Raw genomic sequence first — 27,060 nt, 5'->3', positions numbered from 1 at the left:
TGACATCCGTTCTTCTGCAGAATGAATGACTTCACCAATTGAACTCCTCACTGCTATTATTTTGAACAACCCCCTTTCAATCAATGCTTCGATTACTCAGAATGAGCGGCATGCATGTCCTAATTGTTGGGTTTGTTTTGTTTTCAATACTCTACTACACTTTCAAGTAAATTTTTTGCTATGTAGAAATAGCATTTCTACTAAAAACATTGATTTATCAAGTTAATGGTGTTGGACTGCTATTTTTTTTAACACCACTGTACTATACAACTACTCAGATTTTCACTGTACCCATTTTGTTTGTTTATTTGTTTGTTTATTAGGATTTTAACATCATGTTTTACACTTTGGTTACATTCATGACAGGAACAGTAGTTACTCATTACACAATATTCCTCAATTTACACAAGGTTATATCGAACACAGTCATGGACAATTTTGTATCTCCAATTCACCTTACTTGCATGTCTTTGGACTGTGGGAGGAACCGGAGGAAACCCACACAGACACGGGGAGAACATGCAAACTCCACACAGAAAGGACCCGGCCCGCCCCCACCTGGGGATCGAGTTGCTGTGAGGCTGCTGTGAGGCAACAGTGCTACCCACTTATCCACCGTGCCGCCCTCACTGTACCCATTTTAAAAGTATGCATTGTTCTTCAAAGCCTGAAGAAAACTAAAAGAGCAATTTACTGAAAATAATGATAAATCTTATGTATGGTGCAGACTTCGGGGAAAATGCAGTATTTTTAGATACATTTTACAAGATTTTTTAAAAATATTGATTATATTGATTTTTTTTTAATCAAGTATCTATTTATAAAATTATGGATGACATTTTATCAGGACTTAACCATGTTAATGTACAAGAAAATACTTTACAGGAGAAAATTTGCTCAAAACTAACATTTATTTATTTAGAATTTATAAATTTAAATCACAATAAAAAAGTAAATGCTTAAATAATTCTTTTTAAAATCAGTGCCTTTAGTTTCCTTTACATCTCTGGTAACTATGAACAATGTAAAAACAAGCAAACACTAGGAAGTCTTCTGAGAACTAGAACATTGCTGACCAGAGCAATGCTTTACAGGGTTAGTTATTAATTCTGCCATTACATTCATTTTTTTCTCAGTTCATATTGCACTTGAAGCTAAACCTAAACATAAAATGTCTTCGACAGCTTGCAACAGCCATCAGGAAAGAACATTTTTCTAAAACAAAACAAGAAACATTTAACAGACTACATAACAATAACAGGATTACTTTTCTTTCTGTCGTAAACATTATACTGGAGGATGTGTGCAGTAAAAAACTTCCTTGTATGTGTTCTGTAGCTGGGTTTGTTTGTAACTGAGTGCATTTTACAATTGCAGGTCCTGTTGGCTGTTAGAAGCTGTAGATAAACATTTAAAAAGTTCAGGCTGTGATTCCATGGCCAAGACATGGTGGGCAAGTCTACCATCTTGAGAGGACATTTCTATAGGAGTGGCTGGGTCAACCCTAAAGGCGAGAACCGAAGAGGAGCTGTAAAACACACACACAAGTTATGTCTTAATTCATTGCATGTTATGTATGCATTAATTTTAACTGTTTAAATGTTTAATGTGACTAAAAGTGTGTCCTAAAAGACGTGTTGATTACAGATATGAATATAGCTGATAAAGCATAAGAGTTTCTAAGTTATCTCTCCACAATAAGACAAACATTTGTGAAAATTGATGTGCAGTTTCTGTTTCTCATGCTATGCAAAATTAAGACCAAGAGCACAGGATCCAGGTAATCCCGCCACTATAAGATGCCTTTCTTCAAGAAACCTGCTCATTCACCCAAATCCACCCCAACTTTCACTGGAAAAACAGAAATTTACAATGCTGATTTCAAGAAAAAAAATTAAATCCAAATTGTGAGGCATGTGCTTTCTCCCGGATCGTTGCTGTTTCTTAGGTAATATGTGCAAATAATTGGCTTAATGAGTTATACTTAAGGCCCTACCTAAATCACTATTCCCATTAGAATAGTGTCATGAACCGTGAAACGGGCAGTTTCCCGAGAAATAAGCCATTTTGGTAAAATATGCAATTTGTGGAATTCAAATTGTAACGTTTGTGTTTAGTGATTTAACATTTTTCATTTGTGAAGCAAATGGTTGATGCATGTGTTAACTTATTAAGTGCATTTTGTGCCATTGTCATTGTTAAAGTGCTTCTCTACACACATTTCTGTAGTCTGTGCTCAAAGGAACAAGCCAGTAAAGTATTATTCTCCCAATAGTTTGTCTGTGTACAGTTTATTTCTTTCTTTATAAACTCTAAAGAAGCTCGGTTACACTAGCAATCAGTTAGACAAAATGTCCAAGATGTCAAAGTCTAAAGCAGCTAAAAACACTACTCAGGTAACTGAGTTTAGAAAACTCCCAATCAATTCTGTGGACGCGGGGGGTGTATGAAAAGACGAACATCATTCAATTTATGAGTGTTATTTAATGACTGCCGTAAAATGTGGCACTTTTCTCAAAAAATCAGTAAAATCTATGATTTTTGAAAAACGAGGTCCGTGAAATCAAACAAATTTCCCAGTGAATTCAGTAAGGCCCTAGTTATACTGAATTTATTGCAAAACACACACACCTTTCAGAGTCGGAGTCAGAGAAACTTTTGCTCTCATCCTCCAGAGGGAACCGCGTGTCACACACACTGCGCTGGATGGCCTCCGCCACAGTATAACGTGTCTGGCCTTGTACACATGCCTCCATTTTGGTGATACTCAGCTGGGACTGAAGGAATAGGTGCAGATGACTGTCTGATAACAGCAGGGGCATGTGCAGCACCCTATACAAACACAGAGTCAATAAACTACTACTGATACCAAACATAAACCACCTACAACAAAAAAATTACAGTTTCAATTGTAAATACCAAATCGATGTCTTAGATTTGCATTTTTCACAAAAACTGAAAATATTACACATTCCCCCAAAAATCTAGTCAAAAGTTTATTGTAAGGTCAGGTACTGATGTTGGATTAGTAGACCTGGCTCGCTATCAAAGTTCCAATTCATCACACATTATTTAATTGAGGGTAGGGGTCTGTGCATTGGAGTTCCTCCATGCCACACTCATCAAAACAAGCCTTTTTGGATCTTATTTTGTGCATTAGGTTACCATTATTATCATTAATTAGGTTACCATTAATCATGGTGTATTATGGTTTATCATCTGGTGCAAGATATTTTTATAACACAGTATCTGTAGACTCCAACTGAAATTTTAATATGGGACAGTTCAAGTCAAATTATTTTGCTTTGAATAAACTTAAATTAAAATCTTCCAATATATTATCATGTTTTTTTATTTACAGGAAAGACACAGCGCTTGCAGCAGCCAAATAGAACACACTGTGAGTTATTTTTGAAGCAATCTTTTGTAATTGTCTGGAATAGACCGAAAGGGTTGCAATAGGTATTAGTTCTAAAAAGTAGCTTATAGCTTCAAAGGAATCAAACCACTGAAACAAGAGGTCAAAAAATGAAAATGAGAGTGCACAAAGGTGAAAAAAGCTAAACAAATGACCAAAAAGAATGGATCTAAAATAGGATTAAGATGACCAGGTACAGCAGAGTAGTGGAGACATAAGAGATTGGGATGAGCGTACTCTTCCAGAAACTTTTGCAGTCCCTCCATTCGCTGGGTCACCTGCAATGTGTTGTTGAGGCTAAAGAAAGGATTGGCGGGGGGCAGTTTAGGCACATGGCTGGGAACACACAAAGAAACAGCATACAAATGAATGGAAGTGTTTTTATTTCACTCTTAGATACCAAAATGAAATTAGGCGCAATGAGTGTTGCGTACATTGCGTAACAAAGTAGATTCGCAAAATGAACTTACATGAGCAGAGCATTGTCCTGCAACCTCTGTCGAAGCCACACAAACTCACTATATCGCCTTCTCACACAGGATGTCTTCTTACGAAAACACATGCTATTGGTCTAAACATCAGAAATGATAGACTGATTAAGCTTTTGAAATAAGCTGTGACTTGTCTTCATGATATATTTATTTATTAGGGTTTTAACGTCATGTTTTACACACTTTGGTTACATTTATGACAGAAACTATAGTTACTCATTATACAAGATTCATCAGTTCACAAGTTTAATGTCAAACACAGTCATGGACAGTTTTGTATCTCCAATTCACTAACACTAATTAACCACACTAAAGTTGCATAAACGACAGTAATAATCAGGGATGTTAATGATTAGTCATTTAACTGATAACCACTTTAGGATAAAAATGACATTTAAATTCCACCAGCTGAAGCTTGATTTGAATTGAGAGCAGAACTATAGTGAGAGTTCAGACTGTTGATTTGAGACTCACCCCACCCACCCTCAGTGCACATGCGCCAGCAAGGTGTTCAAACAATTTACATAAAGTGCTGCACTTACAATCCAAACAGAAAACGTTGTTTACAAAATGTATGCATTTATCATCTTATAAAAATTACAATAATCCTGTCAGAAAGAGCTTTAATATAATATACAGACTGCTTTTTAATTATGTTTAGCATGTTTAGTTAGCACTTATAACAAATTGTTCACAACCAGCTACTGTTTAAGACCTACATTATGAGTGCAGAGCTAATTCTGTTTACGGAGATTATATTCATCTTACTGTTCTACGTTACTACTCCATTCAATGCATTTGAAACTTTGTGATGTATTTTTTATTGTAATAAAATGTTAGATGCTTTTTAGTGAGCAGTTCATCACTGACTAAGGTTAGGGTCAGTTATCGGTTAAAAGAAATTGGAAAATTTTGCATCCCTAGTAAATATTTTTTACTGCTTATATTCTGTACATGAAGTGGGTGCAATTTAAGGAAAAATGATCTGTAATTTATTAAGACTGGCTATTGCTGATACTCACGTGAAGACAGATCTCATAATCTGTGTGCGTGTGCCAAAAATCCTCTTTGTGAAGGCGAGGATCACGTACCCACACAGTTACAAACTCCTGCAACACAACAGCAAGACAGCAGTACATACATTTATTTGGGGGGTAACTGAATCATATATACAACCCCTGGCAAAAATTATGGAATCACCACTCTTGGAAGATGTTCTGTCAATTGTTTAATTTTGTAGAAAAAAAAAAAAAATCACAGACATGCCACAAAACTATCATTTTTCAAAATGTCAACCTTCTGGCATTAAGAAACAATAAAAAAAAGAAACAAATATAATAGTTGTGGTCAGTCACAATTGCTTTTTTTAGATCAAGTAGAGGAAAAAAAATATGGAATCACTCAAATCTGAGGAAAAAATTATGGAATCACTCTGTAATTTGCAGTTTAAAAACAAAACATCTGCAGCAGATTAGATTTGCTAATTATTCTTCAGTTTAAAAAGAGTGCTCACACCTCGGAGAGCTGTTGCACAAAGCAGATTGTCATGAATCATGGTTCCAACACAAGATATGTCAGTTGAAACAAATGAGAGGATTATAAAACTCCTTCAAGAAGATAAATCATTGTGGAATGTCGCAAAAGATGTTGGTTGTTCCCAGTAAGCTGTGTTTAAAATCTGGACCAAGTACAAACAAAATGGGAAGGTTGTAAAAGGGAAGCATACTGGTAGACCAAGTAAGACATCAAAGCATCAAGATAGAAAACTTAAAGCAATATGTCTTGAAAACAGAAAATGCACAACAAAACAAATGAGAAACAAGTGGCCGGAAAGTGGAGTCAATGTCTGTGACTGAACTGTAAGAAATCACCTAAAAGAAATGGGATTTACATACAGAAAAGCCAAACAAAAGCCATCATTAACACCTAAAAAGAAAAGAACAAGGTTAAAGTAGGCTAAAGAAAAGCAATCGTGGACTGTGGGTGACTGGATAAAAGTGATCTTCAGTAATGAATCGCGAATCTGCATTGGGCAAGGTGATGATGCTGGAACTTTTGTTTGGTGTCTGTCCAATGAAATTTATGAAGATAACTGCCTAAAGAAAACATGTTCATTTCCACAGTTGTTGATGATATGGGCCTGCATGTCGGGTAAAGGCACAGGGGAGATGGTCTTCAATAAATGCCAAAGTCCACATTGAAATTTTGGATGCTTTTCTTATTCCATCAGTTGAAAGGATGTTTGGTGATGATGACTTCATTTTTCAAGATGATAATGCATCTTGCCATAGGGCAAAGGACGTGAAAACTTTCCTTCAAGAAAACATATAATGTCAATGGCATGGCCTGCAAATAGTCCGGATCTCAATCCATTTGAAAATCTCTGGTGGAAATTGAAGAAAATGGTCAATGACAAGGTTCCAACCTGCAAAGCTGATCTGGCAACAGCAAGAGACAGTTGAAGGCAGATTGATGAAGAATACTGTTTGTCATTAGTTAACTCCATGCCTCATAGAGTTTAAACCATTATAAAAGCCAGAGGTGGTGCAACAAAGTAATAATGGTGCAGTGTTTTCTAATGATTCCATAATTTTTTCCTCAGATTTGAGTGATTCCATATTTTTTTCCTCTACTTGATCTAAAAAAAAAAGCAATTGTGACTGACCACAACTATTATATTTGTTTCTTTTTTTTATTGTTTCTTAATGCCAGAGGGTTGACAGTTTGAGAAATGATAGTTTTGTGGCATGTCTGTGATTTCTTTTTTTTCTACAAAATTAAACAATTGAAAGAACATCTTCCAAGAGTGGTGATTCCATAATTTTTGCCAGGGGTTGTATATGCTAGTAAGATTCTGTTAACTTTCTTTTATGGGATTACAAAATTCCACTGAAATAGACACACAGAATAACATTAAGATAAGTTGGAGAATTTATAATGCTCACAACAAAGTACAACAAAGGAGAGTAAGAACATACAAATACCAAGTTCAAGGTCCATTAAAAAGTTTAGCACTTTGTGTTTATTCATGGTGGTGAAAATGTAATTGGCCCTTTTATTATTGCCTTTGTTACTTTATATTTGTCTTTAGTTCAATGACTGATTTCATTAAAGTTTTTCTAATTGCTGTAATGAATGTTTTTGCGCAATTTTTTTTTTTTACTACACAACTTGGTTTCAGACATGAAATGATTTTTAAATCAAGTTTCAGCTCTTTAACTAACATATCTATTGTGTTCACACATAGCATTTTGACCCATTACAGTACGGAACAGCCAAGGGCGGCACGGTGGCTTAGTGGGTAGCACTGTCGCCTCACAACAAGAAGGTCCTGGGTTCAATCCCCAGGTGGGGCGGTCCGGGTCCTTTCTGTGCGGAGTTTGCATGTTCTCCCCGTGTCCGCGTGGGTTTCCTCCGGGTACTCCGGTTTCCTCCCACAGTCCAAAAACATGCCACCAGGTTAATTGGAAACACTGAATTGTCCTACAGATACCCAGTTGCTAGATGCACTAGTGCATTGTAGTGCCGGTCCCAAGCCCGGATAAATTAGGGAGGGTTGTGTCAGGAAGGGCATCCGACGTAAAAATTGTGCCAAATCAATGAGCGATCATGAGGATGACTCGCTGTGGCGACTCCTGAAAAAAGGGAAAAAGCCGAAAGAAGAAGAAGAAGAAGATAGTACGGAATAGCCAAATTCCACCTCAGCTCCAGCTCATGAACTTGGGTGAGAGAAACACATGCTGGAAGTCCATGGTTACTTCAGCAAGACAATGCCAGGCCTCATTCTGCACACACTACAACAGAAGGACCTGACAGGCACAGAGTGCATGTGCTTGACTAGCCTGCCTGCCTGAAGAGAAGAATCAGACAATGTTGACCATGAAGTGTAGAGCAGCTAAAGTTTCACATCAAACAAGAACAAAGAAGAATTGAAAAGTCTCATTTATGGCAAATATGATGGAAAATGGTGCTAAAATCACCTCTGTCCAAACTATTTTAAATGTGTTTTAAGCATCAAACTCTAAATGTGTGGCCTATTTACAAAACATTTTAAGTTATTTCAAAAAGAAAAACACATCTGCCTTACCAAAGCCATTTGATATCTGTTAAAGAGGATGGTTTTGATTTTGACTTTTTGACTGAGTAGGATATTTGACACACCACAACTATTTTTGTTAATAATAAAAAATTAATAAAATAACTTTGCCTTAACATTTACAGATTAAAAAAAACATTTTGCTGCAGATGTGTTTGCCTGTTTTAAACTTTAAAACTCAACAAAATATCTGCAGTGGTAGCTAAATTTAAATGTTGAAGGTTTAAATCCCAGCTTTGCCAAGCAGTCAATGTAGGCACTTAACCCTCAGCTCCAAGGGCAATAGGGTCTAGCTAGGATATGAAAATAAAAGCATCCCATTGTACTGGTTATGTATTTATGCAGATGCCAAATAATATCATCCTTATTCTTAAATACAGAATATTTAACACCACAGGATTTTAGCATATTAGCAAAATTAGCATAAGGTTTTACTAAATGTAGGGAAACCTATAATTCATTTACAAACAAAAATTCAGTGTCACTATATAAATAACTTAGAATTTGACTTGTTAAGCATCTTTATGAATAATGATTTTAGTACAGCTGTGAATTATTAATAATGTCAATTCAAATGTTTGCCACATATAGATTGGTGTGTACATAAAAATATTTATATAATGTACATTTTTCTTAGACTTCCATTTGTGTGGAAATCTAAAAAAACAGGTAAACAGTACACATTTTTCTTGAATTCTACAAACAGAATGCCTAAATCCATTTGTGTTTAACTTCTACAGATTCCAGTAACTAGTCATTAGCTTTACGACTGCTACTATTCCAGAGCAAGGCTACAACTAAAGACATTTATATAATTATAAAATAATACATAAATCATATTTTTAGGTTTAGCTTTCCTTACTGTGATAGGGGAAGTTTCATTTTCACAATTAAATATGACAGGAAAATATGATGTTGGGAATTTTGTAAAAATATTTAAAGGTACCTTCTTGTTAAGGCTGTCGATCATGTCATCCATCTCACAAACTTCACTAAAATAAAATTTAAAAAAAAACAGAAATTGAGTATTTCTCCAAATAAGGTAAAGCATCTGGTTTAGATCACTATTATTGTGCAACAAACTCTGTGGTTGTAATGAGCAATGGGAAACATTAAAAGATTAGGATAAGTAAGCTTTTAATATGAGAGAGAGTAAGCAGGAAAAACATGTTAATGCAGTACTGGATTTAAGAGGGCATCTGGACCTGAGATGATTAGGCCTGTGTAGAAACAGTGTTTAGATCATCTTAATTTGAGTATGTGGTTGCTCAGGATGAGCTGAATATTTCTTTCACTTATCTTTAACCAAATTGTCATTCAAATAATGCAAATAAAATAACAAGTATCAGTAGTATAAGTTGCAGGTAGGAACAAATAAAACGTATGTAAAAATCCATTTAAAAAAGTTTTGGCCACTTTTATCTTAATTTTCTAAATTATTTTTGCATATTTGGCAAACTAAAGAATTTCAGATCTGCATATAACATATAACACAAATACGAGACCCAAAAACATGCTTAAAACCATCATTTAACAAAGGAAGAAATGTATGCAATATCTATATAACCCATGTGAAAAGTAATTCCTCCCCAAACTTCATCAAATTAATAATAAGTTCCTAATTTCGTCTTTGCAGAATCCTTTTAAATCCACCAGTCCTAATGTGGTTTATATCAAGGTTTGGAATTCTAACGTCATGTTTTACACTTTGGTTACATTTATGACAGGACAGGCAGTTACTCGTTACACAAGATTCATTAGTTCAAGTCTTTAATGTCAAACAGTCATGGACAATTTCGTATCTCCAGTTCACCTCACTTGTATGTCTTTGGACTGTGGGAGGAAACCGGAGCTCCCGAAGGAAACCCACGCAGATACAGGGAGAACATGCAAGCTCAACACAGCCGCTCCACCTGGGAATCAAACAGAGGACCACCTTGCTGTGAGGCGATAATGCTACCCACTGAGCCACCGTGCCACCCAGGTTTGGAATAAGCCACAGATATATGTTTATTTGGTTTTCAAGCCATTCAGAGGAGGACTCTACCATTGTGCTCTGGCTCTTCTTACTGCATAACCAAACTACCCTTGAGCTTTAGCTTATAGACTGATGACCAAATTTGGTAATTTAGCATTTTCTGGTAAAGTGAAGATAATAATGCAATAATTTAATATATTACAATTGGAAAAAAAATACTTAAATATAAATATACAGAATAATTACATTGGTACATTTCACAAGTAGTAAGTGATGTTTTTATACTTTTGCAAACTAGAATTAATGATGTATTTTTGTATTTTAATGATATAAATGACTAGTAATGTATTTTATTTAATATTTTTAGAGGACTAGTCTTGTTTTCCATAATCAACACACCACAATTATTCTGGTAACCAAATCTAACAAACCAGATGACCTCTGTGTGTGATTACACAAGGCTATTAGTGAGCTTATTTATTTGCATTTGCCTCCAACTTTTAATGCTAAATTCCTTTTGTATGCCATGCAAATGCTACTTTGGCATCTTTTCAACATCATATGACTAACAGGCTACCTCCAATCTACTGTTTAATATTATAACGTGCTGTGGATCATTAAAAAGAGAAGATGGAAAACATACATTTCCAAACAATAAAAACACAGGAAAAACAAACAAAATGCTAACTTTGGCTTATTAAATAAAAGCTTTATAGGAAACATAACTAACTAACTAAACATAACTAGTCTGACTCTTTCATAGCCAGATTCATGTTATCATTAAAATACCAATATCCATTGTAGACCTGTTATTAGAATGGAGATTACAATGTAGGCACAATGCATATATTTATTTATGTGATTTAGTACTGGAATTAGTAGTTGATGCATTAATTAGTGTACCTATACTATCTAGATGATGGTTGTTTAATCTATTGGATTTCTAAATTTCTAATTTCAAAATCAGCAGCTTACCATAAAGACAACAACAACTAAAAAATCTGAGAACACACACGTGCATCCCCGAATTATAAGAAGTAAATATTTTGGTGGCACAGTGGCTTTTACACTGTTTGGCTTAACCTGGTCAGCCAAAGCCTGTCCACCTGGTCTATCTATTCCATTACTGCTTTACAAACTCCCAGGACAAATCAAAGTTCTTCCCAGGATGCCATTCTTGCAACAAGTCTGTATGTAAAATCAATCCTCTAATCCCTCTAATCAACTGTGAGTGGTATTATGGAAGAGTGGAAGCATTTAAGAACCACAGTAACTCAGACAAGAAATGGTGGACCACTTAAGGTTAAAGGGCCAGGTCACCAAGTGCTGAGGTGCACAATGCATAAAAGTTACAAACACTTTGATGACTCAATGACTGCACAATTTTAAACCTCCTGTGGCATTAACATCAGCACAAAACTGTGCAGCTGTATTCCATGGCAGCCTTTCATCACCAAGCACAATGCCAAGCGGCAGATGGTGTAAAGCACACTGCCACTGAACTTTGTTGCAGTGGACACATAACCTGTCTCACTGCATTGTGCCAAACGTAAAGTTTGGTGAAGAGGAATACTGATATGAGGTTGTTTTTCAGGGGTTGGCCTAGGCCCCTCAGTTCCAGTGAATGTAAATCTTAATGTTTTAGCAAACCAGGACATTTTGGACAACTTTGTGGGAACAGTTTGGGGAAGGCCCTTTATTGTTTCAGCAGAACTGTATACCAGTGTACAAAACAAGGTCCATATAGGCATGGTTGTGTGAGTTTGGTGTAAAAGAACTTGGCTGGCCCACACAAAGCCTCAACCCCATCAAAAACTTTTGGCATAAGCTAGAAGGGAGATGAGAACAAGGCCGACTCATCCCACATCCATGTCTGACCTCACAAATGCTTTTTTGGATGAGTGGACACTCCCAAAAGAGTGGTAGCTGTTATAGATGCAAAGGGACCATATTGTCAAATTAATGTGTATGGATGTATAATGGAATATCATAAAAGCTCCTCACGGTGTAATGTGTATGTGTCCCAATACTTTCATCTATATAGTGTCTGTACTGAGGCAGGAAAGTAAAGGTGGGGCTAGATGACATAACTACTTGTTTACACAGCAATGTCTTGAGCTCTTCCTGACAAACCCAATAATTTACTCTTGTAACTGGATTTTTTTTTTAATGGTTTTGAAGGAAAAATAAAGTGATTTAATAAAGTGTGAAAACTATACAGCATTTTCCTACTAAGGATTGCCAAATGAAACAGGCTTTCTTTGATGATTTGCTTCCTGACATAGGGGAACTTGATCCACACCAGGATTGGGTCTGGGTAGTAATAAATAAACTTAAAGTAGAATTAATCTACTTGTTCTCACTAAAAGCTTCATTTTAATTATTCATTGTGGTTCCAAATCCTGCCATAGAAACAGTGGGAGCAAGGTCGAAATATATCATGCACATGACTGTTTCAGTCTATTGCAGGGCATCACACACTTAGCCATCACTGTCATGTAAAAGCATTTTATAGTAGACAGCTAAAATAATGATTCTAATAAGATTTTATGATTCTGATGATACTTATAAGATATTTTACTGTATTGGAAAAATGTGAAATATACAGAATTTTATGCCACTATCTGTTTGTTATGCAATGAAAAGTATTCACTCTTCCTGATTTCCTTTATTTTGTAATGTTATACAGGTATTTATATATGTTGAGTATTTACTATTTTTAAATACAGTAAAAATGATGCCCATACACTAATGTGACTATCTGACAAATTTAATTCTGGCTGGGCATTTTAATCCTCTACTTCAAAGAAGTGTTCAAAAAAACTGCCAGATAATACCAACATCTAAATTATACACTATATTTACAAATGTATTGGGACACCCCTTTTAAGTATAGAATGTATGTGTTTTAGCCACAGCAATACACACACCAATGAGTGTAACTTTGCGGCAATACTTTAGGGAAGCCCATTTCTTGTTAAACATGACTGTGCCCCGTGAACAACGTCTATAAAGACATGAGGAAAACAACTTTTTTTTTTTTATGAGACAAGTTGACGCTTGATGTTATTTGAACCCCTTTTGAAGCAAATGAAGAGGGACATCTTCGCAGTCGTGCTTACAGAATAATAAAACACTTTGTTGGGTTTGTTTACACTACTTACCATGTCCAAGCCACGTGAACATCACGCGAGAAACTGGTAATAGCGTTTTAGGAAAATATCGACTGTAAATATTAAAACGTGTAAGAGACACTAAGTTTTCGACACATACAGTAAATGAAACACCAGATTAGTGTAGCAGCATGACTGAAGGACCAAACAAGTGCACGCTTTCCAAATCCGGCGGACTCGCCAAATAAACAAAAAATACTATTGATCTCCAAAAGGTTCACCTCATTGTTCTGTATCAGTGAAATGTCTGTAAAAAACATAAACATATATCCTGACCTTTAATCAAGTGTTTCTCCAAACATATGCTAACAGTCGGCGTCACGCGCTGAAGATCCCGACCAAGCGTGCGTGAGGTGACAGACACTTCCGTCAGGAAATGAGATAAGCTTGGTAGAAACGTTGGTAGAAACTTATAAAATACCAACGGTTTATCGTCGAGTTTTATAATACAAACACATACATATAATACAAACAAATACATACACTGAACCATTTATCTGTCTCCTTTATCTAACTCTGCAGCAACGTTCTCTAACAATCAATTTCACTAACCGTTCCCTTGTATCAGGGATGGACTGGCCATCGGGAGGGTCGGGAGTTTTCCCGGTGGGCCGCTCTGTATGTGGGCCGCTGAGGGAGTGAAAAATAAATTCTGTTTTAAATATTCCTGAATAATAATCCTGAAGTGTGCATTGGCCCACCACAGTATCCTCACTGCATGTCCATTGGCTAATCACAGAAATGTCCCTCCCCCAGGATAAACCGTAATCACAACCACCAGTACAAAAAAAATTATGAATGAGTGCGAGATGGAGAAAGGGTCGAAGCCCGTGATAAAAAACAGAAAAAGCTGCAAGCAGATGCAGAAAAGTGCAGGAAACTGGACAACCTGTTTGGCAGTGAGGAACTACAGCATAGCCAAAGAGCAGAAAAGGAAAAGTTAGTGTTCAGTGACTCGCTTCGTTAGTAACGCCGTTTAAGAAGAGACTGTGGGCCCACCTCAAATGTCGCCTATGCCCTACTTAGGGTACTTCCTAACAGTACAAAACATTTCTTTTAACAGTCACTGAATGATTAATAAGTAGTTATCTACTACTTATTAATAATACCAGGGACTTTAAACCAGCCGTTTTAAGGACGATTTTTGTAAAAGTTCTTTGATGTCATGTCATAGTGCACTACATAGGTCGGTGGATATAATTTGAGATGGTACCATTAGTCTCTGCTCTTCAGAAAAAGTAAACACTATCTTGTCCTCTGTAATACAGAAAGGAAAATGCAGCTGTTCAGGACATTTTTTTGAGTGATTATGTGCATAGCTCACATGGTTAATTTCCTTTGTCAACATGTAAAGTATTTACACATGCGATTTATTTCTTTGCTCATCGGAGCAATGCACTAATTTGGAACAAACGTGAATCACGTGTGAATAAAAGTGCGGAAAAAAAGCATATTTACCAGTCTTAAAGGTTAAATGAAAGAAAGGTTTAATTTTATTTCTTGCGGTTTAATGAAACAGGATGGGGAAATCCAATAGAACCATTTAAGAAATTGTAAATTGTATGTGTGTGATAGATGGATAGAACTATTAATCCCAAAGGAAAGTGTTGGAAATATATATAATTGTTTGTAGTTATTTTTTTATTATTTAAATTTTTATTATAGTGAGTTAATAACTTTAGTGGTAAGATAGATGAAAACTATTAATATCAATCATCTAACATCTGAGTAGGGGGTGATATGTGTGGCGCGATGTGTGGGCTGGTGAAGAAAAAAGTCCAGGGCTGAATTTTGTTCCCAGTCCAGCCCTGCCTTGTATATAACTAAGCTTGTATATGAGTCATTCTATAATTTGGGGTACATTCCATGTCCAATGATAATAATTATATTTATTCTAACTATTTTCTTTAAAAATGTTTTACCTATTAATGGAAAACATGTTGTAATATCACAAAAACATTATGTGCATCCTATGCTTCATTTAGCTTGAAATTTGTCATGATGTTCCTAAATGAAGAGTTTTTGCTGTGTCTGTTTTTTAAGTTGAGGGTGCCTTGGTTTCAAAATAATGAATAAAATCATTAAGGGCAACAACATCTATTTTTTTATTTATTTTAAAAGTTTAAATACCAAAGAAAAATAATATTTTTTAAATTGAGTTTCTCTTTTAAATCATTTAAATATCTTTATTTATTAATGTCCGCAAAAGTTCTGTCAACTATGTTACTAACAGAACTCCACTCAGCAACTCAAAAATGGTTTGTTCTAAAACTATGTGACCAGCATTACATGATATAATTTATCTCTGTGGAGGGTATATTGAACAAACTGTGGTGAATGTTCTCTTATTTTTTAAAATATTTTATCTATAATAGAACATTGTCAATGAGTATATTAATTGACCGTCAACTATGTTACATACATTGTTATGGTTACAATTTTTTTTATAATTTTAATTCAAACGTATGTTCAAATTAGACATTATTCTGTTCAAGAAATGACATGTGGTCAGCCAGGCAAGGTCTACCACTGAAGTTATGGGTCAAAATAGGGAAATTGTCAACTATGTTACCTGTCAACTAAGTTACCTAGTAGTCTACATCTACTGTCCCTTTAAAATTAAAATTAAAATAAATAATGTTTAAGCTTTGCAAATAGTGGATATGTTATACTAAAGAATATATTAACTTGAACCACTGATTGTTTTATTGAGAGAGAACATTGTTTTTGTACTTTTTTGGTGATGTGAAATGTACCCCAAATTATAGAATGACCCATTATAACAAATCAAAAATCAGGATAAACACATTCAGCCTTCATCCTTCACCTTTTTACATACCTAATACAAACTATCTTAAAAAAAAATCCCACTAGCCTTCAACTTTTTACATAACTATTATTAAACAATAAGGATAAACAGATTTAATTTCATGTTCTTAATCCTTCATGTTACTAATACCAACATTCTTAAACAAATGAGATACAGATGTAACTGTCTATTTCTTACATTTTTACATAACTAAAACAAACATTATTAAACAAAGAAGATACACATGCAACATTCTATTCTTCACATTTTCTTTATAACTAATATCAACATCTTAAACACTTATTTACAGGTAGTTCAATTAACAACACTAAAGAAATATTTCATGTTTATCCTTTCACCTTATTATTATTATTTTAATTTACTGTAAATCCTAATTCATTAATTAGGCCTATCAGAGGCAGAACTCAAATGGCACAGCAGTGTATTATGCTAGCCCACCACCACTGAGATCCAGATTTGTATCGCAGTGGTGTAATATTTCTGGATTTCCCAAATCTTTTCTCAATATAATATATGGCAGATGGCAAAATACCTGAATTATTTGCATTGAAAATATTCTTTTTGAACTAACTGACGATTCTCTCATGAAATTTACCATGAGCAACACTGATGAGCAACAACCCATCTTTGCTCTTATTTTGCCCCTGTTCTATCCAGTGTGTTACAAGCATAAAATTCAAGATTTATTTATATTTACAAAATGCAATCCAGTTGGTCAGCCAAAACATTAAAAGTCTTTTTTTCTACTTTTTAAATAAAGATTCAAGCATTTAAAAAAAATTTGGATTGCTGTTTTACCGCATTTTACAATACCAAATCAGAAAAAGTTGGGACATTATGGAAAATGCTAATAAAAGATAGTATGAACCCAAGATATTTCATGTTTTCTCTGATCAATTTCATTTTAGGCTAGTGATGAGGTATAAAAAAAAGTAGTGATGTGATTTCCAACAGGTGATGTCAACAGGTGATTGTAATCATGAATCTTGCATCCACTTATTCAGATAGAAGTAAATGTAAGAAACACTGATTTAGGGTTGTACAAATGTCAGGACTTTTCTGGAAATATGATATGTGCAATAAACTGTATACTTTGTACACCAATAATCATTACATAGTTATGTAGTAAATCAATTACAATGTTTCACTTACCTTCTCTCCAGTTATACCAATTATGCTGTGCTGGCTTGTAAAATATCACCTATGACATACGTACATATAATCACATTCAACACACAAAGCATCCTTTTAGAAGACCAATTCGCCTCATATAGTTAGAAGGACTCCTACAATAAACCTCTATAGCTTAATTTGAAAATGTATCATACACACATCTTCCATTTAAAACAGAGAAGTTTGTGGCATTGCGTTGACATCTGACATATTTACTGAGGAGAAAACTGCTACGCATGACGTACTGTTGACAAAGTATATCTGGGAATTAGGGTTGTTTCGAGGAATTCAGACTGCAGAATTCAGACTTCTAGCAGAGTTTTAACCTTCACTAAATTCATCACAATTCAAACTAAATAATAGCTTACAGAATAAGTGCAAAAAGCATGAATGACTGATATAGACAGTTGGCTTATTGCAGAGTAATACTGCATTGTTATTTACACATTGTGTTTAAGTAGTCTTGCCCAAGACATACTAGTGATTTTTTAAACTACACTAATCAATATACTGTACTGCCACAGACCCAGAGGAAGTCAACAGTGAATAGAACTAATTAGTCTTGTGAGTTCCCCAGACTGACAGAGATAAAATGCAGTGTTTTTCTGTAAAAAAAAAAAAAAAAAAAAAAAAAATTATTGTGTTGTATTAATGTTAAAAATGTACACTTCTCTGCTCTGCTACCGGCAGGCTGGGCACCTATACAGACAATGATTGGGTCGTCTGTCATGTTGGATGCCGGAGGTGATTCCTCATAATAACTGATGCAGTTACGACCTCTGCTGGCTGATCGATGGCGCCTGCACAGGGGTGGGGGATAATGAGGCTCAGTGCTTGACTCTCTGCGAGAGACTGAGCCCGTGTAAACTCACCTTACGCAGGCAAAAAAATGCAATCATCTCCTGCACACTTGTCGGAGGGGGCGTGTTAATCACGAAGCGAAGTGCAATCACAATGACTAGAGTGGGAGAAATATCTTCCACAGTTAACATAGATTTCTTAGCTAGAACGTAGGAACTGGTCTAAACCAGCTAGAACTGGGTTTTGAAGGTCATACAATGCAATTGACACACTTCTTGTCACATACACCACTTTCCAGTAGCAGAATTATTGGAATATTGGAATTTATACAATAGTTAGTTCCTTACAATCTGATTGGTTGAGAAGTGTTCTAACCGTGCTGATATTCGTGATAACAGCACGGACTTTTCACACCACAACTGTATTACTCCGCTGACGCGTTGCCAGTAACGACAAGCTTCATGCACACAAACGCGCACGCAGGCGACACAGACTTTTTTCCCGATCGCGTTTTAAATCCGTTATCCGATATACAATCTAGCGCACTGTGTAGGGAACATAAATCAATTGTCTATTATATTGTCTAGTGCACTATGTAGTGAACATGAATGCGTTATCTCATACACAATCTAGTGCACTATGTAGGGAACATTAATGTGTTTGTAACGCGAACAGTTAGCTTAATAGCCCAGTTAACGTCTCCTAAAAGTTCTGTTATCACCCATATCCTTTGGTGTGTGCGAGAGGTTTTTCATTTCTTTTTTTTTTTCCCTTCGGAGGTTCTTGCCTTTTTCTTCTTGTTGTTCTTACCTCCCTGAAATGAGTTTTTGAAACTTGGGATGTCTGCTTTGTAGTGTTAAACTTTATATTTGTTGTGGAACTTCGGCTCGTGCCTGCGACCGAATTACAGCCGTGATGTTATTAAGCAATAGAACACGAGAGGGAGTGTGTTATCGCGAATAACATCATGGTGATATCGCGATAACACACGACCTCAAGTGTTCTATTGCTTTTATACAACAGTTTTTACAAAATAAAGAAAAAAAATAAATCAAAGAAGCCCTGAATTTCATAATAAATATGCTTTAATATTGACAATACCTTCCGCCAAAAAGTAGTTCCACAACGAATATAAAGTTTAACACTACAAAGCAGACATCCCAAGTTGCAAAAACTCATTTCAGGGAGGTAAGAACAACAAGAAGAAAAAGGCAAGAACCTCCGAAGGGAAAAAAAAGAAACAAAAAACATCTTGCACACACCAAAGGATATAGGTGAGAACAGAACTTCTAGGAGCTGCTAACTGGGCTATTAAGCTAACTGTTCGCGTTACGAACACATTAATGTTCCCTACATAGTGCACTAGATTGTGTATCGTATAACGCATTAATGTTCACTACATAGTGCACTAGACAATATATTACACAATTGATTTATGTTCCCTACACAGTGCGCTAGATTGTATATCAGATAACGGATTTAAAACGCGATCGGGAAAAAAGGCTGTGTCGCCTGCATGCGCGTTTGTGTGCATGAAGCTTGTCGTTACTGGCAAAGCTTCAGCGGAGTAATACAGTTGTGGTGTGAAAAGACCGTGCTGTTATCACGAATATCAGCAGTTAGAACGCTTCTCAACCAATCAGATTGTAAGGTCGGAACTACCTGTTGTATAATTCGCGATAACACACTCCCTCTCGTGTTCTATTGCTTAAATGACTACTGGCAATCATGCTTTAAATATAGCTACACGTTCTAAGTAAGACCTTCAGGTTTTTGAGTGACAGCCTGGCAAATTCGACATTTTCCAACAGGAACTGAATGGCAGAATGTTTGTAAATGCAATATTGTCACTTTCACAGAACACATGCACAGACCATCTTCTCTCCCTCATCCCCCCAACCACAACTACATAACTACCCCACAGCCAATTATCCCTCAATCATAATCACCCCAACAGCTAAATAATCCCTCAGCCTCAACTACCCCAGAGTGTATTATGCATCAACAAAAATAACCCCCACAGCCTCTCAACAACTAGCCCATCAGTTACATTGACCACAACAGCTACCCCACTGGCCTAATAGCCTTCAACCAAAACTACCCCAACAGCTAAATACCCCTTCAGCCTCAAATACCCCTCAACCATAACTACCCCATCAGCCAAATTGCCCTAGACAACTACCTCCACAGATATATAACTTCTCAACAACAATTATCTCAGTAGCCTAATAGCACCTACACCAAATAACTGCTTGCACACACATCACATACCTGAGCAATAGTATTCACACCTCTCCCACACATGCATACTTGCATACACCCTAGTAACCACCTAGAACACCATAGCAACCACCCACCAGCACCCTAGCCACCACATCAAACATCTTAGCAACCAGCTATCAACAGCTGTAAAACCCAGTACACCTAGCATAACCTTAGCAACCACAAAACTACACCTTAAGAATCAACCCATTACCATAACCACCCCCTGTATTCTACCTAGCACCTAGCAACACCTTAGCAACCACCTGGTAACAGCTTTATAACCACTTGATGCACCTTGGCAACCGCCTAGCAACACATTTATAACCACCTCGCAACAGCTTAGCAACTTCTATATACCTGAGCAACCATCCAGCAAAACATAACACGTTAGCAATTATCTCGCTACCGTAGCAACCGCCTAGCAACACCTTGGCAACCACTTGGCAGCATCTTCATAACTGCCCAGCAACTTTTTAACAACCTGTTACCATAGCAACTGCCTAGCTATATCTTAGCAAAACCTTAATAACCAATGAATACACCTTGGTAACTTGTCAGCAACCAAACTAGCATGCCAACAATGCTTGTGTGCATGCACCCAGTCAATCACCTGTCTAAGCAAATGTATTCACACCCCCACCAAATACATGCTTGTACACACAATCACCTATAATTGTACAGTTTTTAGGATTTCAACAGTATTTAAGAATATTATTGTACTTTACATAATTCCACATTATTTATTGGTTTATCAATGTTAAAGCAGCCAAAATGTCTGCTTTTTAATATGCATTTTAGCTGCTTTGTCAGGTCAACATAAAGTTTATTCACAAACGTTGCCTTTTTTAGTTTTGGTTAAAATTCAAATGGGAAACATGAAGTATATCAATTCCTTGCTAAACCACAAGAGTGATTGGGATTATTGAGGGTCAGCCTGAGACAGACCCAGCCTTCCCAGAGGTCAAAAATATAATGACATTACTTAAGGCACTGCTGTTTAGTAATTAGTCCAGTACAAGACATACACAGAAAAACTGGTAGCGGACCAAAGTCATCATGTGGAATATACAGCTTATGTATGTTCATAGAATAATAGTTGATGTTTTCTTTTTTAGTAACATAAACATTAAAAATAGGTTTAAAGAATTGTTATCAGGGTGCCTTGCAGTAATCCTGAGGCTAGATGAAATACTTTATAGCACCTTTTAGTACCGTTCAGCAGTGACGGCTCGTTCCTTATGGCGATCGGCGATGCATCACCAAAAGGCCGAAGGCAAAGATTTTTTTCTGTCACATTCTACCAGTGTTTAACTAGCTGTGACTGTTCTAGACAATTTGTCTTGCCTCTGAATATCGGAGTCTAATTATTTGGGTCGGACTCCATCAACTCAGACCAACTCAATTGTGTCTTTAAGAGAAGTGCCATTCAGTAAGTCTTTTACTCATTGCACATCGCCAATGCCACTCTTTAATCTGGATCTGCTGCCTCAAAAATAAAATGTTATCTGATGAAGACTGAATTAAATTATTGTGAGTGTGAAGGCTGTACTTAATTTTATTTGATTTATGGTAAAGCTGGTCTCTCTCCATGTTCAAACTTATTTGTGAGCGCGTAGTACGGTGGCCCGCTGAGTCAAAACACGATAACATTTACAAAACAAACAAAAGCTGACAACACAACAACATTAAGGAAAAACGCAAATACAAAAAGCACAACACAACAACATTAAGGAAAAACACGAATACAAAAAGGACAACACAACGAAATTAAGGAAACACGAATTCAAAAGGACAACACAACGAAATTAAGGAAACACGAATACAAAAGGACAACACAACGAAATTAAGGAAACACGAATACAAAATGACAACACAACGAAATTAAGGAAACACGAATACAAAAGGACAACACAACGAAATTAAGGAAACACGAATACAAAAGGACAACACAACGAAATTAAGGAAACACGAGTACAAAATGACAACACAACGAAATTAAGGAAACACGAATACAAAATGACAACACAACGAAATTAAGGAAACACAAATTCAAATCCTACAACGGAAATGCTCCCGGTCACTAGAGGGCACCTCTATCATTTTTTATCTGTATGAACATTGCAGCAAAGAAAGCAAGAAGCAGAGCAGCGTAGTGCAGAGAATCTGGATTCGGTTTAACTTTAATGTTCAGTGATATAATTCTTAATAAAATTGAGCTTTTGATCAATTTATTTCAAACCATTTTCATACAAACACATTAATGTTTCTCACCTACTACAAACTATTTTATATTAATTTTAAATAAAGATCAATAAATCTGATCATTTTATTTTGGAGATGAATTAATCTATGCAGGTCTCGTAATTTTATTTATTAGTATAAACCTCAGTGTTTCCCATTTACTACAAACTTTTTTTAGTTACATTTTTAGTTATATTTTCTTTTAAATTTATAGTTAAGATAAAAAAATTTATGCTCATTGTACTGTACATCTGTATATGTATACATGACAAATAACGGATATATTACCTTATTTCATATAGGATAATTGTAAATTATAGAATTATTTGACATGATTACATTTATTAATGTAAACTATTTTATATATACACATACAGTACATACCCCTCACCTACAAACTTCTTTACATTATTAAATCATTTATTTTAATTTCTAGTTAAGATCAATAATTGTATGATAATTATATTTTACAGGTGTGTCCATTTGTGTCTAAAAATGGTTTGACATTAATCTAATTAAATAATACAAGATTTAGATGTATTTATTTATTTTTTTTATAAAAGAAATAAATTTTTGTAATGCTTTGTACAAGGTTTGTAATAGGTGAAAGAAACCGATGTGTATATAAAAATTTGTTTGACATTAATACATCAAATTATATGACACTTTAATGGATTCCTTTTTCTGAAAAAAATGCACAAAATGTTATGAACACGACTCAGTTTTTCCATTAGTTTTTTTTTAAGTAAATAGACGTAATCTTAAAATTAAAATGAAATAACTTTTTAAGTATGTTACCTATTTTCATGTGTAAGAATTCATAAAATAAGTCTTAAGTGTTTTTTCAAGCACTTATTTAAACCAGAATGCCGAATGTCAAAAGAATGTTAAATATTAAACTAATGGGCATGAATACATACGCTTAAAATGCTTACTGATAACTAACTAATACATTGTAAATATACTGTTAAAAGGTTTATGACATTAAAACATGTTAAACTGTAAAAGCGTGGCACAGTCTGGTTAAAGCTCAAGTTAGTTGATTTTGCAATTATATTAAAACATTTGGCAAGCTAATTGCTGCCTGATGTTTAAAAAACAAAAAGGTGCTATACAATCAAACCACCGACACTAAAAAGCTCAATTTTATTAAGAATTATATCACTGAACATTAAAGTTAAACCGAATCCAGATTCTCTGCACTACGCTGCTCTGCTTCTTGCTTTCTTTGCTGCAATGTTCATACAGATAAAAAATGATAGAGGTGCCCTCTAGTGACCGGAAGCATTTCCGTTGTAGGATTTGAATTTGTGTTTCCTTAATTTCGTTGTGTTGTCATTTTGTATTCGTGTTTCCTTAATTTCGTTGTGTTGTCCTTTTGTATTCGTTTCCTTAATTTCGTTGTGTTGTCCTTTTGTATTCGTGTTTCCTTAATTTCGTTGTGTTGTCATTTTGTATTCGTGTTTCCTTAATTTCGTTGTGTTGTCCTTTTGTATTCGTGTTTCCTTAATTTCGTTGTGTTGTCCTTTTGTATTCGTGTTTCCTTAATTTCGTTGTGTTGTCCTTTTGTATTCGTGTTTCCTTAATTTCGTTGTGTTGTCCTTTTGTATTCGTGTTTCCTTAATTTCGTTGTGTTGTCCTTTTGAATTCGTGTTTCCTTAATTTCGTTGTGTTGTCCTTTTTGTATTCGTGTTTTTCCTTAATGTTGTTGTGTTGTGCTTTTTGTATTTGCGTTTTTCCTTAATGTTGTTGTGTTGTCAGCTTTTGTTTGTTTTGTAAATGTTATCGTGTTTTGACTCAGCGGGCCACCGTAGGCAAACCGATAGATGACCATTTCTGTTGATGACCAGAGCTGACTGTTCATTGTACTGTACAGTAAGTAGCTAAAAGAGAAATATTGCGGTCTAGTGGTTACTGGAGGTAATGCTACATGAGGTGACCAGAAAAATACTATTTGTTCAATGCAAGGAGACAATGTCAGGTTAGCTAGTTGATTAATTAGCACAATGCAAATTAACTATTGTCTAATTAACTAGTTGTTAATTTACCTTTTGAATAGGTCACCTTGCCCATCATCACAACCACTGCTTCCCCTGAGTTTGTTTGTTTGTTAGGATTTTAACGTCATGTTTTACACTTTGTGAAATGAATGTAACATGACAGGAACAGTAGTTACCCATTACATAAGATTCATCAGTTCACAAGTTTATATCAAACACAGTCATGGACAATTTAGTGTCTTCAATTCACCTCACTTGCATGTCTTTGGACTGTGGGAGGAAACCGGAGCACCCAGAGAAAACCCACACGAACATGGGGAGAGCTTCCCCTGAGAGATCTGGCAGAAGCCACCACTGCCCTTCAGACATAAGACTAAATGTTATGTTATTTTTTAATCTAACTACCATTAACAACCTTGTCCTAGTCAGCATTGCAGCAGGTCTTGTTACACTGCAAAACACCAAGCACAAGGCAGGAATACCCTGTACAAGGCACCAATTCATTGCAGGGTTTGGGCCATCCCCTGCCGACAGCCAATTATGTCTGTGAAGATGCCTAGCTGGTAAGATCAAAGAGATCAAGCTGATTTAATGATGAAACACCATCCTTATGATAAAGTTAAAGCTAAACTAAATCCAGTTGCTTTTGGTATAGCCCTCAGAATAGGGGCATCAGTCACACTGGTGCAAAACATTAATGCATCACACGTTGAAGTATTTTTCATTGTGGTACATTGCATAGCCTATGATGTAGGTAAACCACCTCCGTGCAGCTGGCCCCCCATGTGGTCAAAAATGGAATATAAATATTATTATTCGTTTGTGCTGCGTTTGTGCTGGTTTGTGCCGTAGGAATCATCGTTTGTGCTGGCACCGTTTAGAGCCATTATTAGAGCCATTAAGCATTATATTTTATTGCCTGTGACGTCACTCAGCCCCCCATCAGAGCCCAAATTGCACCAAAAGCATCTCGTTCGTTTGTGCTGGTTTGTGCTGGTTTGTGCTGCTAAAAGAAATATTTGTGCTTTTTTTATTTTAAAGTTATAAAGCTATGAATATTACACCCGTGACGTCCAAATTGCACCAAAAGCATCTCGTTCGTTTGTGCTCCGTTTGTGCTGGTTTGTGCTGCTAAAAGAAACATTTGTGCTTTTTTAATTTTAAAGTTATTACGCTATAAATATTACACCTGTGACGTCACCAGCCCCCCATTAACGTCCAAATTGCATCAAAAGCATCTCGTTCGTTTGTGCTCCGTTTGTGCTGGTTTGTGCTGCTAAAAGAAACATTTGTGCTTTTTTAATTCTAAAGTTATAGGCTAAATTCTCTCTTTATTTTTTTATTAAGTGAGGACACTTAGCCCCTAACAATGTTAAAATTGCATCACAGAGTAAAATTTATTATAATCAAATTACCTTTAAAAACCTTTAACCTTTTAAATGTTAAAATGTTATCCATAACATTATCCATACACATGTTACACAGCTAAATTGATTTGTGAATTCCAAATGTTAATGTTATTTCAAAGGTTTTAAATGCTTGTGGGCCTTCAACAAGTATATTCTACCTACAGACTCACCACAGGAGTGTGTAGTGTGAATAATCAAAATGTAACATAGCTTAAAAAAGTTTTGTCACAGCAAAATTTCATGCTTTGTTTTATAGTTCTAATGTCTTTGTTATTCTATTTATATAGGTCTTCAAACCAGAGTAAGGAGTAAAGGCCTTAACAAGACCACCCAGAGGCAAGAGAGAAATCAGAAACAACTTCTTTTGGTACAGATGCTCCTCCTCTAAGCCATTCTGAGACCCAGCTTGATATGGCGTTCATGTCATGCCACTCAGACAGCATTTGCACCACTGGGATGTGAATAGAAGAGGACAGAACTCCTTGATATGGAAATATATGTCCTGATGTTTATGTTGGTCTAGTGAGCCTTTTGACTACTGTACCTGTAGCATCAAAACTTACACTTGAGTCTTTACTAGTATTTTGTAGACTAGTAGTTGAGAGGGGGTCCAATGTTGGCATAAAAAAATGGTCAAGGCCGATGTCATGAATACTGCCCCTATGAAGAACACTGTATTTTATTAGATGAGGGGGAAAGGATGGGGTGTTTGTGTCCTACCTCCCTATCCCCTCTCTCTTGTTTGGCTTTTCTTAATGTACTCAGGCTTGGTAGGTGGGTAGGATCTGGGTTACCGAGTGGCATTATCTTGTAAGCCTCTGTGGCTTGCCACAGTTTTTTACCCTGCCAGAGTTTTTCAGAGACCGGCAGTCTTTTCTCTCCAGATAGCATGTGCTTTGCCTTTCCAGTATGAAGACTGTCATCAATGTAATCAATTCTGCATTTTAGCACTGCTGGTGTGTTCACCTCTGGTAGACTCTCACTGGAAATGCACAATTTTGCGTTGCACTCAGTACAGTGGCCAGTGATGTCAATGCACTTAGATGCACTGTGTGGGTACACTTTTGCTCTCTTGAAACTAAGTGTGCAGGCTAATCTGGTCATGTTCCAGATCTCTTCATTTAGGATATGAGACCATGTGCCAGAATCAGAGCTGTCACTGTCTTCATCTGCCTTTACCTTCAT

The 27,060-nt window shown here is 35.9% G+C and overlaps 1 protein-coding gene across 1 annotated transcript; it reads right to left on the bottom strand.

Moving 5' to 3' along the window:
* Positions 1 to 944: 944 nt before the first annotated feature.
* On the bottom strand, positions 945 to 27,060 carry snx10a (sorting nexin 10a). Its single transcript, XM_062985690.1, has 6 exons — positions 26,596 to 27,060; positions 4,932 to 5,018; positions 3,889 to 3,989; positions 3,656 to 3,754; positions 2,632 to 2,832; positions 945 to 1,528 (listed from the first exon to the last, which is right to left on the bottom strand). Exons 1-6 carry the CDS (start codon positions 27,058 to 27,060, stop codon positions 1,366 to 1,368), a joined length of 1,116 nt encoding a protein of 371 aa, XP_062841760.1. The 3' UTR covers positions 945 to 1,365.

The sequence above is a fragment of the Trichomycterus rosablanca genome, chromosome 2 (assembly GCF_030014385.1).
Source record: "Trichomycterus rosablanca isolate fTriRos1 chromosome 2, fTriRos1.hap1, whole genome shotgun sequence".
Taxonomy (NCBI): Eukaryota; Metazoa; Chordata; class Actinopteri; order Siluriformes; family Trichomycteridae; genus Trichomycterus; species Trichomycterus rosablanca.
This window is presented reverse-complemented; position numbering and strand designations above follow the sequence as displayed.